Below are 18,552 nucleotides of genomic sequence, written 5' to 3'. Positions count from 1 at the left end.
ACAGATTCAGATGGTCTCTTGATCTCTTACACAGCATGTGTGGGGAAGTTTGCCATTGAAAAGTAAGCACAATTTGCTAGCCTAATTTTCCAGTGCTGATTATGTCTTGACCTTTTAAGATATGTGATTTGGGTTATGGCACAGATAAAGGACAGCACAGAAAGAACTCCAAAGAAACGTAATAAAAAACAGAGGCAAAGAATCTTGTCATTTTTTTAATGAAACAATTACTGAAATAACTGCAACTGCAAAAAAAAAAAAAAAAGAAAAAGCTTCAAAACTTTTTTCCTTTACTTTTTTTGTGAAGCTAAGTTCCTTGTCTCAACATAGGTAAGAATTTAGCTAAATCGGTCAGTGCATTGACAAATCAGATTCTTTTTAACAAGAATTATGGCAAAGGCTGGCAGTCTTAAAAACTTAAAATAATTAAAACAAAGCAAAAAGAAAAGAACAAAAAAAAACAGCGCCAAACCTGAAAAAGCACAGAGTACCAAAGCAAGTTAGAAGGAAATGCAAACAATATTTAAAGGCAAGAAAAAAAAAAATTCAAAAATGGCATTATATAATTGTCAAGTTAGATTTATTTACAGTAGCAATGATTTCTAAAAAATATTTTTTTTTTCCTGCAAAGTAAAAATATGGTCCATTATTAGATACTGTTGTTTTTATGACTGTATTCATCGTCTTAAAAAACAGATTGAACACTAGAAAACTGAATACCTTTCCTGAAAAGAATACTGATTGGTAGACGTCTTGATAAAGCCCAGTTGATATCAGTGATCCACCAGACAGACTGGCACTTCCAGGACACTTCTCCTTGCTATTTCTCTTCATCGCTGTCCCTGGCACCGTTCAGACTGCTTTTCTGAACCTCCAGCTCTTCTGCACTGACCATAGCTGGATCGATGGCTGCATATCTTGTGCCATGAAACTGGCGCAAGTGAATCTGGGGATTAAAACATGACGGGAATTAATATCAGTCAGGAAACTATTAATAGCATTAATTTTACATAAATAAATCCTACCAAAAAAAGGGAAGTAAAATATTCTCTTATGCACCTGCTGTATCTAGATATATCCATCTGTTCAGGTTCCCTTTAAAAGTTTCTAATGCAGTTATTTGTAATACTTTCATTTTTAAATGGGAACCACAATGAAGGAAGCACACCCACTCTCTTATGCCTAGCTGGTTTAGGACTTTCCTTTGTTAACCACTGGCAAACAATGTGGACAAGCCTGACATGAAAGGAACTGGTCCCCTATTGATACAAAGGGACCAACTGAATTCACTTTCTAGCTGGGGAATTAATAATACAAGGTGTCCCATCTATTATGCCAATTAGGGTGTTATCTTTGAAATCAGATGGCCTCACCCTGCTGGCTACCTGCACTACACAACAGAGTGAATATCTGTGTAAACACTGCATCACTAAACGTATTGAATTAACTGACCCTTTCCCCCTCCCTAACTTCAAGTTACCATACCCATGATTCACATATGCATAGCTTGCCTGTTCATCACACAAAACAAACACATAAGCCGGTACTGAACACCCACTTGTATGTAAAGGTTAACTTCAGCACTCCTGCAAAGGTATGGGAAGTTTCCACCTGTTTTCAGGTGTGCTCGTCTGGCATTTGGATACAGCTTATACATTTCCTCTTTAGCTTCGTGTGAAAGTGCACTCTGGTCAAACACCTAAAAGTGGGATGTAAAACACATTTTCTCAAAAACAGCAGTACCTAAAATTAAGCAGCGGCCAAATGCGTCACAATTTGACTCATACCATTTAATGATAAGAGTTCATTCTGAAAATAAAAGCAGCTACACATTGTTATTTGCTAGCTTTTCCAGTAGCGTTACTGCATGTTACTTAATATTAACTTTTGAGACATAACGGGATTGATCAGCGAGGCTTACATCCATAATGGTCACTGCAATGTCCTTTATCTTGTGGGGCTCCACGTAAGAGTTCTGGCAGTTCAGAGTCAGACGAGAGGCCAGTTCACTCTGACCCAAACTCTCCAGCTGTTCCAAATGAAAAAAAACAGAAGACATTCTTAATGCAGTAAGACAGCATTCCACATTTCTGTGTGAGGCATTCCAACAGACTGTTACTGTGGGTTTGACCCAATTTCTCATAAAGATGCCATGACTGTCTGTCTGCAGCTTTTCCGAAGTGAATCATTTGTATATAACTCCAGGGCTTGTGTAAATTTAGTTGTGTCTGCCTGCCTGCAGGTGCTGGGATGACACTGAGGATTTAAGCTTGCTTGACTGCACTGTACCGTAGGATAGTGTTCTTAAAAAACAAGCCTTGATATCCGATTCAAAATATTTTTGACAAATCACTTATTATTAAATACAGCTATGGCCAAACGTTTTTTTTTTTTTTTTAATTAATGTCTCAAACCTAACATTCTAGATGATACAAAACTTCTGTTCTACAGCTATCGACAGATCACTTTACCTCTTAGCACTATACTGCTCTCTTTGTTTCCGAATGCAGTTTAAACAGAATATTTGCTAGTTTCATTGCACATTTACTAGCTACCATGTCCATTATCAGTTGATAAAAGGCCTTACCCTATCAACCATAAAATCAATAGCATCTGCCATTTTCACATCCACTGGACCTGTTGCAAAATTCCCAAGAACAATCTTCTTGAGCATAAATGCAGGCATTAACCAAAAACTGCAGGGAAAAAAAGGAAACAAATGCTGATGCATCGTGCTATAAAAATACACTTTTTATTGTTTTAATCTACTACTACTACTATCAGGTCTGCTCATAGGTACACACTAACAGCACACTACCATAAATGTAAAATCCAAATACTATTCAGTTAACACAGTAGAACCAGCAGACCTATATTCTACAATGTTATAATTAACCCTTAATCTTTGAAACCCTTTAAATGCAGTGAAGCAGCTAGTTCTTACTGAGACAAGCGGAATATCTTATATTTGTGAATGAACAATTCCTGTGTACCTGTTGGCTGTCCAGCTCTGGTTAAAGATGGAAGTGTCGCTGAAGGAATTGCACAGAATAAGAGAATGCACTCTGGGTGACTTGTGTGTGTATTCTGCAAATTTCTGTGCCAAAAAGCCCCCTAAAGAAGCTCCAAATATGTGCACCTAAAAAAAAAAAAAGCTTCTTTTAACATGGGACCTAAAGAGTGACTTTAAACACGAAATCACAAGAAGATATTCAGTCTAACTTTAAACACATTTAAAAATAAGACACACACCAAAAGACTTTTCCACAAGTTTGTTTTCACAGAATAATGCCTCTTCTGAGAACCATAAAGTATTGCAATCTTTATTTATTTGATTCATTTTTCTTTCATCAGCAGGATAGATACTCGAAATGAACCATCTCATTTGTGATTCAAAGAGTTAAAAACAATTACAAATAGCACTCGTCCAATCACTGATTTCAAAACAAGCCAATACACACAGACTCTCTTTTTTGGTTTCACAGACCCTGATTAGTACACATCTTGGACTACCTAACTTAAGGTAGTCCATGAGTAGGACTAACTAAGGTCTATGAAACCAGACCTCTATCTATTTTCTACACTAAAACATGGGTATTTCCATGCTAACAAAATCAAAATGAAAGAGTAAGAAAGGCTAAAATAAGGAAATAACCTACAATGATAAACACCAACCTTATCCAGCTGTAAGTGGTCCAGTAGCTTCCTGAATCCATCACAGAACTCCAGGAGATCCCAGTATACTGGATACTGGAGCTTGAATATGAGAGAAAGAGATAAAGTAAAGCAATAAGTATCTCGTCCAAAAAGTCACACACTGTACAGCAGTGTTGCAACATGAAACCCTGCATTCTGCAGGCATTACTAACTTTCTACATGTATTTGTTATTTTATAGTAAAAGCCAATGAAACCAATGCAAGGGATCCTTACAGGTTACAGACAGTGATCATCCACCAGGATTTATATTACAATGTTTAAAGATATTTACTGGAAAATGAATCTCATAAAACTAAACTTCACATTTTTTGGGATGACATTTAATGCATTTCTATATTGTTATTGAAAATACTGTCTGTAGCTATTTATAAAGCATATTCATTTGAAATGATGAACTTACAGATATGACCCGGTAACCCCATCCGGTAAGCGCAAGGATCTGCTGGAAAAACACATCAGAAGTGCCACTGACAGGCGGCAGAAAAATGATAGGACATCTTACGACTTTGGGTCCTGCGTCATACAGAGACCAGACTTTACTGTCATCATCGTCGACTATAATCTGTAAAGAGAAAAATAAGACCAAGAGTTCTACAAGTATTTCTTTGTTTGCAGCGGTGCTGTGCATTATAGTTTATAATCTCAGGGGTGCTGCTTGTAGTTCCATTCCAGTCCAGCTGCTAGTTCCAAATAGGTATTTCATTTCTTGATTGAACCTTGAGGTTTAACTAAGTCATAAAGAACTTGCTTAGAACAAGATCCTGTTAAAATAGGACTAAAAGTGTTTGCCACTTGTTGCTTGTTAATCAGATAGGAAATGTTTTCCAATGTACTAGTAGTCATTTTGAAGTATACTGCAGCAGCTCTTATTTCAATTAAGTCTGGGAAAAATTTCAAACCACAAAATGACATGCTTAAAAAAATCACTCGATGCTTAGTCATGCTTCTTAATCATATGAAAATCACATGATTAAAAAAAAATAAATTCTTCCAAAGAGCTAACTAATCTGAGATCAATATGTCTAACACACCACTCATTAAAAACACAAACCCGACATGCTAAAAATGCTGTAGACTAATTTTGTATTAAATACGGCATTAAAAACAAGGTTGAGTTAACCAATAAATAGTATTGGACTACTGTATCAAAACTACAGTGTCTGCTAGCATGCAATACCGCAGCACCACACAGTGACTCGCTATCTGTAATAATGAATTACAGAAGTGTCCCTCCTGTTAGCACCCATGAAAATCAATAGGCAAATGATACCCACATCAACAAGTTAACTGCTCACACTGTACTGAACTTGTTATATTTTTAAACAGTATATGTTACCAACATTTTACAGTACTTGTGGCCTTTGGATTATTATCTCCTCTGTATGCAAAAAAACATAACTGTTTTTGTAATTGGTTAAGTTGTCTCCATGGAAACCGACAATAAAACTAAGAACACATACCTTTTTAAGCGAAACTGTGCTTCTGAACCAGTTGTAATCAGGAGATGCTCTGATCTCTTCCATGACTGGAAGAACGCGAAGTGGCCCCACCTGCATTTAAATGAAGTCCTTATTAGAAAGGCTTATTTCAAAGTTTGTGTTTCACTTCTTAGCCCATTCCTCGCACAAGCCGCCCATTGTTACACGCTATTGGCAATAAAACTAGCATAAAAAATATGCCGTGATCAGGAATTAGCCTAGATATTTCCTCAAACTGTAAAAATAATTTGATGACTCAAAAAATAATTTGATGATAGCGGAAAACCAAGAGAATGCTTTCAGAAAAACAAATTCGGAACTCATTAACGATTTACCCTTCCGGAGAAATACAGCCTAAAAGACACTGGTCTGCTCTCGCTCTATGTTCGTATTTTCTCTCTATCACGCTGCATAAAAACATGCAAAAAGAGGTGTTTAAACTATGACATTGTGCAGAAAATGTACAAAAGACACCACGAACAGATACGTAATACCTGCTAAGTAAAGTGCTGTGTGTAGAATTACAGAACGAACACTTCTATTTGCTGTATCAACGTATATTTTAAATACAAATGAAGTACCACTGATAACCTCTTTGCATTACTGATACGAGACTATACCAGTTACACTGAAAGTGTAACAGCACATGTTGTACCTAAGAGTCTGTGCTCACTTTGTAAGCCTGCTTATTTTTAGCTACCTATAATATTGTGTTCAAATCTCTTCTAACTTGCTTAAATATCCTGTCAGCTACTGCATTTGCGAATTGATAACTAAGCAAAAGCAAAACGACAAAACAATAAATCGTTACCTCGGTTGTTTACCTTCCAGCTGCCTTAACAGCCCACCACCGACCCTTGACTTGCTGGTGCATTCTCTTCCTTAAACCTCAATCATGTGACCCAACTTCCGTGATGTGCAGGAGGTAACGTCACCAGCGCGCTGAACTGGAGAGTTAATGTGTGGCAACTTCACACAAAAATCTTTATTTTCAGAAATACAAACGAATTGTTATTTTTTTATCATGCAGATATAATGTTGTACATCCAAATAGAAGACAACCTGTTAAAAATATACTAATTCTAAACCTTTTTTTTTCATTATTTTCACACTTTGTAATCTCTTACTTAAAGGAGACTTATGGTATATTTGCAAATTCGAGACCCCGGTTTTAAACACAGGATTAGCATGCTCGGGTTAGTATAGAAACTAAACTAGGAAAACAAAACCAAAAAATGGAAGCGAATACAAGTAACTGAAAATGTCAGCTTTTGCTGTCAAACACTGGCACCGCCCCTTTTGCGGCATGTGACCCAACAGCTACGTCACCCAGGCCGTTCTGTGTTGCTAGACCTAGTGGCTGACCTATTTAAGAAAGCAGGGGTTAAATCACATTATTGTCGATTATAATAAGATACAAACACCTTCCACGTCAATTGTAGCTGTGACCTGCAATAATTGCGACACTGCAGAGATACCTTGACAAAGCGGAGGAACACCGAACGCTGTTTGCTATTTTCAGTGACTCGACCATTTTAATTTTTAGTTGCTTTGCTGTGGTTGGCTACTGGTTTCGCCTCTTCCGAATTAGACGTTATTATTTTATTTTTCGTTTACTCTTAAAAACCGAGTTGCTTCTTATTTAGGATATTTTATTTTCAAAAACACATTTGTTATCCAAACGTATGTAATATATAATTTTTTATGGTTGACGCTTTTTCATAAGGTGGGTCGCAGGCTTCGGCCTAAGTTTTGTCAACAACAACAACATACATAAGAACGGTGCTTTAGTTAAAATAATAATAATAATAATAATTTCACCTGACACTTAAAAGGGAAAAAAAGAAAGAAGCCATGTCCTGCACGTGTTCGTCTGCTGCGAGGCGGATTATAAATTCAGCCCATAAAGGTAAGAATTAAAAGGGAAATGTTTTACATGTCGGGCGTTATCTATTTCAGAATAGTTTACATATCGATTGCTTAAGACTAAGAAGAAAACAATGCGAAAGCATGTATAACAGGTTTCTTTTTTTTTAATATTGCTGTATTATGATTCGCTTCGATAATGTTTTGCTGTTATCATATTATTCGGAGCGTTTTGAAATGAAAATACCGTTCTGTGTGTGTTTATTTTTATTTGTTAAGCTTTAAACAGTTTTGTGCTGTAGTTTATTTTGCTTTTTTAACTGTAGTTTTGAGACATATAACATACACAATGCTGAATACTGATGCATATTTAGAACAATGTTGTGTAACTTACTAGTAACTACTCGGTTGTGTTTGTTCTTCACTCTCATGCTTGGTACTAACCCCTCATGTAACCTCTCTCTCTCTCTCTCTCTCTCTCTCTCTCTCTCTCTCTCTCTCTCTCTCTCTCTCTCTCTCTCTCTCTCTCTCTCTCTCTCTCTCTCTCTCTCTCTCTCTCTCTCTCTCTCTCTCTCTCTCTCTCTCTCTCTCTCTCTCTCTCTCTCTCTCTCTCTCTCTCTCTCTCTCTCTCTCTCTCAGAAACATACCAAAATGAACTAACAAGCCACCTATTTCAGAGAACCGTACATTTGTATTGGTGTCTTTTTAGGGAAGTTTGTTAGATTATGCAAGTTTACAAAGAACAAGGTCAACAAGGATAACTATTTATTTTCCCTTAATGTTTAGATAGTGAGTAATAGTTTAGTTTTTTGTTGGAAACTTTTTTTTTCTTGGCATTTTACCATTTTTTTTTTTTAAAGAAGTTCCTGGTAGTATTCTATTATGCTTTGTGACTAAACATTTTTTAGGATGTGTATTGTGAAATTCTTGAAACAATATTGTGTTCCTGATGATTTAGCATTAACTGATTTCCTCATTTGTCAGATCCAGCAAGAATTACCAGTGCCTCATCAAATCTTATGTTGCGTTTGATTTGCCTCTATTGTGTCATATTAATTAAACAATTATTTACTCTGTACTACCACTGGATATTCGCAACATTTCATGTAGGGATTAAAAAACAAAACAAAAAAAAAACACATGGAATAGTTTGGTTTTTGAGTGTTACTTCTTTTAGAACATAGTAAAACTTACATGTATAAACTATTAACTTGTTTAAAGAAAGCAGCACTGCATTCACACACACATATATAATAAATGTCATTGTGGTTCTTTCTCTATGTATTAGAATTGAGAAACCTTGAAAAGAAATGGTGCCGGCTGTCTGTTAAAGCATGTAATCTGCTTCACAGTTAACACATTACATTTGTGGCAGACAAACTGTCCAACAGATACTGAGTAAAATATTATGACAAATATAGGATACACAGATTGGACACGGCACGTTATCTTGTTCTTTTCAGAAACTGCCCCTTGTTCACATTTCTCTTAGGCAACATTTTCTTTCCACACAAACAGACGCTGATTGTTATATATATATATATATATATATATATATATATATATATTGGGGTGGGAGTTAAATCCAAGCTTCCTGCTGGTGTATTTTAAAATGGAGGAAATATCTATAAGTTCATTAAAAGGAATATCCATTTGTCCATCTGTCCGTGTCTCTGGTGACAGTTTCTGTGTTGTGCTTACAGGCATTGCCTGCTCACGCGTTCACCTGTATACCCTGGGAAGACCGGGGATTTCTGAAGTTCATTTGAGGAGGAGAGTTCCCGTTAGATCATTTTCAGAGACTACAGTGTATTTTGCTTCAAAAGATGGAACAGCCAAAGATGGATCTGGGGATGGTGGCAAGGTAACTTTTGTTTTGTTTTGTTTTGGACTCTGAATTTATGTAGTTAATCACGTGGTTCCAAAACAACCCTTGCTCCAGTCATCCGTGAGGTCAGGCTGTGTATTTATTTTTATATTTAAGCCAAAAGACCTTGTGCTTAAATTCATTGATGAAAACTGGTCATTAGATCTATTTCTCCAATACTGTGACTTATTTATTTTATTTTAGTATTACTTTTTCTATCCAAACTTATTTATAGACTGGTGGCATCTGTCCATTTGTCTACTACTACTGATTAAAAAAAAAAGTGATATTTTAAACTAATTACTTTTCAATCTTTTGGCTCCACCAGCTTCTACACTAATTATGCCAGAGCATAGTGGAGACCAAGATAGTTTTAAAGGTTACAGTTCATTTGAAGCCAATACCCTTAGAGGTCATGCATGGAAAAGCACTACATGAAAAGTTAATAACTAAAAGAATACTAATACCATTTTACGATTATTTTTAAAAAAATCAGAAATCTGTTGAAGGGAGCAGCGGCAAAAGATCCACAGGCTCTGGAGGTCCTGGAGGAAAAGGTGGAAACCAGCTGCGTTGCCCAAAGTGTGGGGACCCGTGCACTCATGTCGAGACATTTGTTTGTAAGTGTAACTGCAGATTCAGCAATATTTATTGAATGTTTTAAAAATCTAATCTGAATAAACTTTTTGCATGCAAGGAGAAATGCAAGCAAGATTACCTAAAACTGTATAAATGTATTTTACAGTCCCCCTTGTGAATTTGGTATCTGGCTTACAAATACAACTCTGCCATACATTTAAATAGATGTTGAATTTGTAGAGGAGTGACCCATGTGGATCAGCTGGGCAACCAGTATACCGATCCACTTCTGTTTTAGGAATTATTATTTATCATACAAAACATGTTTAAGTGCAACAACATATTTAAAATGCTGTTTAATTGTTTTTTGTATTTCTGTCAATCAATTAGTTTTGTCTTGCTATTTTTAGAAATGCAGTATAATTTTCCATAGCAAACTTTTATAACGTCTATTGCACAAATGTTTTCTTGGGAGAAATATTGGCTATCATACAAACTGTGTTGATAAGTTCACATAACTATCCTGTGTGGTTCATTGTGTACATGGTATTCTTAACTTTACAGTGGGTAATCTGTGCAAATTCCACTGCAATCTTAACAAATACAAAAATTGTACATTTTGACATTCTATGTTTTTATTATTTCAGCTTCAACCCGCTTTGTAAAATGTGAAAAATGTCATCACTTTTTTGTCGTGCTGTCAGAAACCGACTCAAAGAAGAGTCTAAATAAAGAGCCAGAATCAGCAGCTGAAGCTGTTAAAATGGCATTCCAGCAGAAACCACCACCTCCACCCAAAAAGGTAGTCCTTGGGTCTTAAGTAGAGCCCATAACAAACCTAATGTTACTTAAATGTAGTATTTAGGCATGCCTGGGGTGCTTGTATGTTTTAGTTAACCTGCCACACTTTCACCTTCTCTTAAATCAGAAATCTTCTGAGGTCCAGACTTTGCAGCGTTAAATGTGCCTAATATGGTTGCTATATTGTGGTTCTTTTTATTATTTGTTGACAGAGACCAAATGCTTTGCGGTGTTGGTGTCATATATACGTCCAGTTTCAAATGAGTATTGTTGGCCAGTGATCGTGTAAAATTCAATTTTTTTGGAAATTTTCATTTTGAAGACCTCTTATTGAATGGTGAAAGTGGTCTTACTGCTACTAGCCTTTAAATTCAATCTTTAAATATCCAAGCTGAGCTTCTGACAGAACTCCTCATTGATTCAAACAGAAGTTAAATAATAACCTGGTAATCTTTTCCAGATCTATGCCTACCTTGATAAATACGTGATTGGCCAATCCTATGCTAAGAAAGTGCTTTCAGTGGCTGTGTACAATCATTACAAGCGTATTTATAACAATATCCCAGCAAGTATGAGACAGCAGGCAGAAGTGGAGAAACAAGCCTCTCTGACACCTAGAGGTTAGTAATATATTTCCTTGTTTCCATGAGCACAGATTGACCGCTGATCCGGGCTCTCCCGCATTGCTCCTGAACCCCCATTGATAGTCTATCCCAGTTGAGTGATGAGACTCTGTTTCCGTGCAATGTGAGCTTTCAGTGGATGTTTTCGGTTCGTTCCCAGTCAGCCCTGCGGCTAAGGTCACATTCATTTCTTCACTAAACCAAAAGGATGGACTCTGTTGCTTTGCTACCAACAATCCTAACGATTCTTTGGAGCTTTTTTGTTACTGAGAAAACCTATATGAGAATGTTAAAGCACATTTCTGGTACTGTATTCCATATATATTGGCACATTTGTAGCAAAAATACTATGCACAGACTAGGGTTGCTTAGATGAACCCACTTTCCCAACGCTTGGTCATGTCTTTATAGAACAGAGCTGCATTGTCTAGCTACTTGGGGAATTGGGCTACATGAAAATATATATGTATATCTCCAGACAAGTCTACTTATAAAAACAAGAAACTACTATATGTAGATTTAATCCTTATGAACCAGTGGAATTTGTATCAAGGCGATTTTTCACATGAAATACAGCTTGATGGAGCATCTAAGACATCCTAGCATATCTTGGAAAGGAGAGCTCTCTGACTTTGAATGAGGTGTGATTTCTGTTTGCCATATTGAGGTAACAGTCCAAAAACAACCCTGTGGAATGTGCTATTGCAGTGGAAGAACAAAGGAGAAATGCCTCTGGATTCCAGACCAGGCATAACTGTGAAATCCACTACTGTAGGGAGGCTGGATTGCCTTGTCAAACAGGAGCTCTGTGATATTCTGAATAGCTTGGTCATTATTATTCAAGTAGTCTGTAATACAGGTTTGACTGGACAAACTCCTGCTTTGGTATATCTTGATCTGCCCTGCCCAAACAGCACGGGGGATAATGGAAATAGGTGTTTTTTTGTTTTTGTTTTTTTGTTTTGTTTTTTATTGTTGGACCTTGGGCTAGCAGGCAAAGGCTTTTTGAAATGATCTCTTTTTGGGACTCGGCCAGGCAGATTGTTCTGAGTTTGTATGGATTAATCTCTCTGTCTGATCCCTCCACTGTGTCTATTCAGGACTCTCTTAGTGATGACAAGACCAATGATTCTGCATAGATTAACAGGTTGAATCGGGAACTGTTCTTCCATAGAAATTCCAGGGCAGATTAGCTGCCAGAGTATTTCCGAGCTTCCTTTTAAATGAGAACATTGTAAAGCTGCAAAGGCAAAATAAAAGTATTATTTTTATAATTATGTAAAACTGTGATTTGGCATTTGTACAATGAATGTACTCCTTGTTTTTAGAGATTTATTTTAGGAACATGTGAGATTTGGACATAAAAAAAACCCCAAAACTAGTAATGCTACCTCAAAAGTTTCTGGGCTTCGACAGAATTTTATTAACCCATGTTAAAACGTGGGAATGGTGAGAACCATCCATGACAGAAATCCTAAGCCACAATGACATTTTAATTTACCAGTAGTATGAATTTGCTGGTACAGCTCAATAGTACTGTTTTTGATATGGCTGTTTTCATCCTCTTTCTGTAGAATTAGAAATCAGAAGACGGGAGGATGAATACAGATTTACAAGTAAGTCCTAATTATATGTTTTTTGTACAAATGCCAAAATCTGGTACAAAGTGTATCTCATGCACGCATGTGACACCTTTATACTGTCTATGGATCTGGTGGCCATCGTAGGTGGTTTGCTCACTATAACATGGCTGAATGAGTTCTACTTTTAGTGAGTAAGCATCCAGATGTGCTGATGACATTGGTGAGGACCTGATGAAAAAAATGGTGAACTGACAGACCTCTTTGTCTTTTCTCTTTTTAAATTTCCATGTAATCCTGTTGGTATATCTTGGGAATAACTTTGGACATTAAATGAAGTTTTTCTATGGTTTAACTTTTCTAGCAAAATCAGATAAACAAAATTGTTGTATACACAGGGTGCTACGTTAGTATGAGGTTATCATTATTGGTTAAATATATTCATGCAGGTGGATGAATCGGTTATCCCAGTGACCCACTCTTTAACTAAGATCTTTGCGCTGATGAGGCATCTCACAGACAGTAACTGAATACTGGATGCGGGTGTCAGAGCACATATATAAATAGCTTGAACCTGCAAACATTTTACAAGGAGTAAACCAGAAGATACTGTAAGTTAGGGGAGGGGGTAGGTAGTGTTCTGTTCAAAATATCTTGTATAAAATTTGTTCTAAGGAAACATTCAGCATGATCAAGAAAGCTGTGATATATATAAAAAATGAAAATCCTGTTTTTCATCCATTGTCTGCAATTTTATACTCTGTTCAAAGTCTCTCCTAAACTTGTATCTAAAGTGCAGTTTATTATCGTGCCTTGTTTCACACGGGTTTTGGATGGATTGCACCAGGAGATGTAGTTGTGATTAATAGCACTTCTATATCACGCTTTTTTTTTTTTCTCTCTCTCTCTCTCTCTCTCTCAGAGCTGCTTCAGATTGCTGGGATCAGTCCACATGGTAACGCGCTTGGAGCATCAATGCAGCAACAGGTTAACCAGCAGATGCCTCAAGAGAAACGAGGAGGTGAAGTGCTGGATTCAACCAATGATGAAATTAAACTGGAGAAAAGCAACATATTGCTTCTTGGCCCAACAGGATCAGGTTAGTTTAAAAGCAAAAAAATAAAAGGTCAACTAAAAAAAATCCAATAAGTTTGTTGCTCTGTATTAGACATAATTTACATTTTAATTAAGATTTTTAAATACCGGTACTGGTTAACCTTTTCTCCAGGTAAAACTCTGTTGGCTCAAACCCTTGCCAGATGCCTTGACGTTCCCTTTGCTATCTGTGACTGCACCACCTTGACCCAGGCAGGATATGTTGGGGAAGATATTGAATCTGTCATTGCAAAACTGCTTCAGGACGCTAACTACGGGGTTGAAAAAGCACAGCAAGGTAGGTCTGGAAGAAAAATATATTTTTGATTTTAATATATTTTATAAAGAGGATTCAAGGAGGGCTTAGGTCGGCAGGGCAATCCACGGTTCACCGCGCACCAGCGACCCCTCTGGCTGATGGGGCGCCTGCGGATCTGCAGTGGAGCCATTCAGATGGCTGTGGATCCGCAGTGCGATAAATGACGGCTTGGCAGGAACACGTTTCGGAGGACGTGTGTTTCAGCCGCCGTTTCCCGAGTCGCCGGGGGGTTGCAGCGGTGAACCGGGATTAATAATAACACAATTGGCGATTCCAAATTGAGGAGAAAACTGGGGTAAAACTCATTGGCAACGACTAAATTTAAAAAAATAAAAAATAATTTAGGGGTGAATATTATTTTGTTGCATATAATATTTATATGCAACAATACAGTTTGAGAAATATATATTGTACACAAGTGCTAACACATAATAAAAAATATCCCCCATTGACAGGAATTGTCTTCTTGGATGAAGTAGATAAGATTGGCAGTGTGCCTGGCATTCACCAGCTACGAGATGTGGGTGGGGAAGGGGTTCAGCAAGTAAGTGAATTGTTCAGGCATTTATCTTTCACAGGGATGTCAGCCATCAGGAAAGTAACAAAATGTTTTTCTCCTGAAAACACTGCAAAATTAACATGTGAATTCTGATGCTGAGTGTAAGCTCCTGTGGATACTGTATACTTTGATTCTCCACTTGTGTATGTTGTACAGCAATGAATACATTTTGCTTAGTTGCTATTTCTTAATACAACAATTATATATATATATTAAATGATTGATGTTTTTAAAGAATTAAGCATATGTCTATTTCAAAAGCCAGACAAAAATAGTACTAATAAAAACATTAATGCAATTTGTGTATGTATTATCAAAATATTATGTGGCTTTTTTGTAGGGTTTATTAAAGCTTTTGGAAGGTACCATTGTGAATGTTCCAGAAAAGAACTCTAGAAAATTAAGAGGCGAAACTGTTCAAGTCGACACTACCAACATCCTGTTTGTGGCTTCTGGAGCATTTAATGGACTTGATAGGATAATAAGCAGAAGGAAAAATGAAAAGGCGAGTGATCAAATTAAAAATGTCTTGGCTGTAACAGTATTTTTGAATATAAACATCCTTGTAGCGTTTCACATTAAAAATAAACCTGTAGACATTTCATGATTGGTGCCAGTAGCATGGGCACCGATTTCTGGTTGTTTCTTGTGTTAAATGTTTTATATAGGAGTGTTACATTTATCATCAGAACAAAGAGGGGTATGTTAAAACACAGACACTGCAGTTTGTTAGCAAGTTATTATAATCTTTTTTTTTTTTTGTTCAAATGCAGTTACTTTAAAATTCAGCATGATGCTGAAACACATTAGCTAGATGGTCTCTGTTTTGTTTGGGCTTTATTGATTTAACTTTTAATGCCTCTGTGTATTGTTCTGTAGTATCTGGGATTTGGTACTCAGTCAAACCTGGGAGTAGGCAGGAGGGCTGCAGCGGCTGCTGACCTAGCAAACACAAGTGGAGAAGGGGACACTGTGCAGGAAATCGAAGAAAAAGATCACTTGCTCCGCAATGTCGAGGCCAGGGACCTTATTGAATTTGGAATGATTCCGGAGTTTGTGGGACGTCTGCCAGTGGTGGTTCCTTTGCACAGCCTGGATGAGGAAACTCTGGTTCGGATTCTTACTGAGCCTCGCAATGCTGTAGTTCCCCAGTACCAGGCATTGTTAGGCATGGACAAGGTGTGATGTAACCTATAAATTTTTTTTTTTCATGTAATCCATCCCAATGCTGTCTCACTATTTAGAAAGTAATCTGTAATCACAGGGTGGTTAGATGGCCACTGTATTTTATATGGGAACCTCTTGGCAATGTAAATTAATGGGGGGGAAGAGACCAAATGATGGGAAACAATGTTCTAGGACAACCACCACGAGTTCTGTTGCTGACCACCTATATATGTTACTCCCTTAACTGTCCAATATGGGAATCATTTATCTCCAGGAAGGGTGTCGTCATTAAACAATAAACAGCAGTGCTTACAAAGGGACACTTGAGTTCTTGCAGTGTTGCACTTGTATAATCAGCCCTGTATATGTAAGTTTATAATTGTTTCTTTGTATACGTTTCAGTGTGATCTCAATATTACTGAAGGTGCCTTGAAAGCCATTGCCAGAATGGCCTTGGAAAGGAAAACTGGTGCTCGTGGCCTAAGATCAATCATGGTATGTTAATGAAAATGATGCATAAGTAGTTCATCAACATTTTAAAAAGTACTAAGCTGTAAAAGTTAAATACATAAGTGTGTGTTTGTATTTAAAAATTAATAAAATGTATACTGCATATTTGCTATAAATTCAAGATATTTTCATTTGTTAAATCTTTACCATTCTTTTACAGGAAAAACTGCTGCTGGAGCCCATGTTTGAAGTGCCAAATTCTGACATCATGGCCGTAGAACTAACCAAAGAAGTAGTGGAGGGGAAATCGCTTCCCATATACATTAGGCAAGTATATACCTCCTGTTCACAAACAAGTGTACTACTCGGACAAAGAAAACTACAGACAGGCTGCTGCAGGGTTCCAAGTGTGATAACAGACCGCATACAATTAGTGTCATTTTTGTTTTTAAATGCTCTCTTCTTTATTTATTTTCATGCTAGGGCCCCTGCTAAAGAATCAGCGGAAGAGGAGTATGATTCAGGAGTTGAAGATGACAGCTGGCCACGTCGGGCAGATGCAGCCAAAAACTAAAACCTAGAATATATTTCAAGAACTTCCTACAGGACTCTTTTAAATAGAAGCCATGGATTTTCTAGAAGGCGTTAAAGGCATTGATCAAAACTTTAAAATACATGATCAGAAAACAAAGTGCTGGAATAGAAATTTAAAGCAGATCACTTTCAAATTGTTGTTTTGTATAATACTGATTTTTACATTGTACATTATGCATCCAGTGAAGTGTAAAAAAGTATGGATCTCACCAAGTACAGTGTTAGGTTTTGGAACTGTTGCTTTAAAATCTTGCAACAGTTTTGTTCAGCATAGAGGTGCATTAACAAGCACAGACAGTTTGTAATAATGTCTTTACCTGTGAAATTACTGAGACATGTGGCTTTTGTAGTCTAAGGATATCAATACAGACCCTGTTTTATTCTTGACACACATTTAAATAGCTAGCTTTTATCTTGATTTCATAAGTATATTGGTTGATATGGTATGGGAATCAAATGAGTTCAGGGGATCACGTAAATTTAAAACTGTTTAAATGGGGGTGGTATTTAAAACATTCATGTTTCCAAGTTTAGTATACATTTAGGCTAGCATTTGGTGTACATTTTCCATAGAAACAATGTAATAACATAAACAAATTTAACATTTTTAGCATGTTAAGGGGTAGTTCTTTTTAAGGCTGGTTATCCTCAGGAATAGTGCATCTTGATGTACATTTTTAATGACTACTCTTTCAAGGTTACAGTAATATGCTGTTGCTTTTCAGCATGTTAATGGTTTAAAATCTTATATTTATATATATATATATATATATATATATATATATATATATATAATATATGTAATTGTGTCACAGATATGATGTGAAGAACAAAGAAATATACTCCAGTTCAAATGTAGTTGTTTTTTTAATAGTTTGGATTCATTATTTTACCACCTCCTGCTAAAAAGGATTTCCTTCATCAAACTTTTAAGTGATTCATTGCATGTGTACAAGTATGACAGCAAAAATATGAGATACAATAAAATCCATCTACAGAGGGCTGAAAGATCCATCTCTGTTTTAGATTGTGGTTGTTCACTGGGACTGTACGTGGTTCAGCTTTCCTTCCACTGTGGAGCTTTTACACAATGCTGTAGGATCTTTAAGCTTCATCTATGTGGATTTTCTCCAGGTGAAAGCCATAATGTCATAATCTACCAATAGAATTTGTACTTCTGTTGGCCCTGTATTTTGTTATAATAATGATGTAGGAGGTTTGTTTGTTTTGTTTTCTTTTGGGGAGATTGAATACACGAGTGGTGATTTCTTGGCATTTTTTTTCTTAATTGCAGTTTAAACCTTGCTCATTTTATTATTTTTATGCATTTGATTAGGTCAAAAAGTAAACCGTTTTATGCCTACTTAAAACATTTGTGAAACACAAAGGGGTCTGTAGATGTGCTTGTTAAAATATATAAATAAAATGTATATATCTATATATAAACCATTTGTTTTTAAGATACGTTTTGACAGTATATTTAATAAATGCATAATAACACAATGAAAAAGAATTACAGACCTGTTTGGTAAGCAGTGGCACACGGCATGGAATAATGAAGCGAATGACTTCATATAGAACTCAAACTATCTTGTGTTGCGTTACAAGACCATATTGATGAACGGAAGAAAACATTTAAAAGGAAAATATCGAGATTACAGTATTGACATTCTTACACTCAGTTACCGGGTAAACATTTCGTTTTCTGTATCCATATTTGAGGGCCACATTAACAGCAGAAATTACAGTATGGGAAATTGTAGGTTGATTCCAAATCAGCAATCATGCCAGCAACCCCTCGATTTTATTATTTTCAAATACAAGTCAATGACAGATATACAAGTACAAGCAATCGC

At 36.5% G+C, this 18,552-nt stretch overlaps 2 protein-coding genes across 4 annotated transcripts; one reads left to right on the top strand and one right to left on the bottom strand.

Moving 5' to 3' along the window:
- Positions 1-202: 202 nt before the first annotated feature.
- LOC131700586 (maspardin) lies at positions 203-6,380 on the bottom strand. 2 transcript variants are annotated; one of them, XM_058998887.1, is made up of 9 exons: positions 6,008-6,380; positions 5,179-5,268; positions 4,119-4,280; positions 3,676-3,756; positions 2,994-3,139; positions 2,588-2,696; positions 1,922-2,029; positions 1,559-1,699; positions 203-946 (listed from the first exon to the last, which is right to left on the bottom strand). In XM_058998887.1, the coding sequence occupies exons 2-9, from the start codon at positions 5,239-5,241 to the stop codon at positions 821-823; spliced, it is 936 nt and encodes a 311-aa protein (XP_058854870.1). In that variant the 5' UTR covers positions 5,242-5,268; positions 6,008-6,380; the 3' UTR covers positions 203-820. The 2 variants fall into 2 exon arrangements, with proteins under 2 accessions (XP_058854870.1, XP_058854871.1); XM_058998888.1 differs by having other exon boundaries at positions 6,021-6,380.
- Positions 6,381-6,546: 166 nt separating this feature from the next.
- On the top strand, positions 6,547-17,971 carry LOC131700585 (ATP-dependent Clp protease ATP-binding subunit clpX-like, mitochondrial). 2 transcript variants are annotated; one of them, XM_058998885.1, is made up of 14 exons: positions 6,547-7,105; positions 8,766-8,926; positions 9,426-9,549; positions 10,156-10,310; positions 10,770-10,929; positions 12,507-12,548; positions 13,435-13,611; positions 13,741-13,905; positions 14,382-14,470; positions 14,826-14,990; positions 15,365-15,664; positions 16,055-16,147; positions 16,323-16,429; positions 16,586-17,971. In XM_058998885.1, exons 1-14 carry the CDS (start codon positions 7,051-7,053, stop codon positions 16,674-16,676), a joined length of 1,884 nt encoding a protein of 627 aa, XP_058854868.1. In that variant the 5' UTR covers positions 6,547-7,050; the 3' UTR covers positions 16,677-17,971. The 2 variants fall into 2 exon arrangements, with proteins under 2 accessions (XP_058854868.1, XP_058854869.1); XM_058998886.1 differs by lacking the exon at positions 12,507-12,548.
- The last annotated feature ends 581 nt before the right edge of the window (positions 17,972-18,552 follow it).

This window comes from Acipenser ruthenus, chromosome 24, assembly GCF_902713425.1.
Source record: "Acipenser ruthenus chromosome 24, fAciRut3.2 maternal haplotype, whole genome shotgun sequence".
In the NCBI taxonomy this organism is placed as follows: Eukaryota; Metazoa; Chordata; class Actinopteri; order Acipenseriformes; family Acipenseridae; genus Acipenser; species Acipenser ruthenus.
This window is presented reverse-complemented; position numbering and strand designations above follow the sequence as displayed.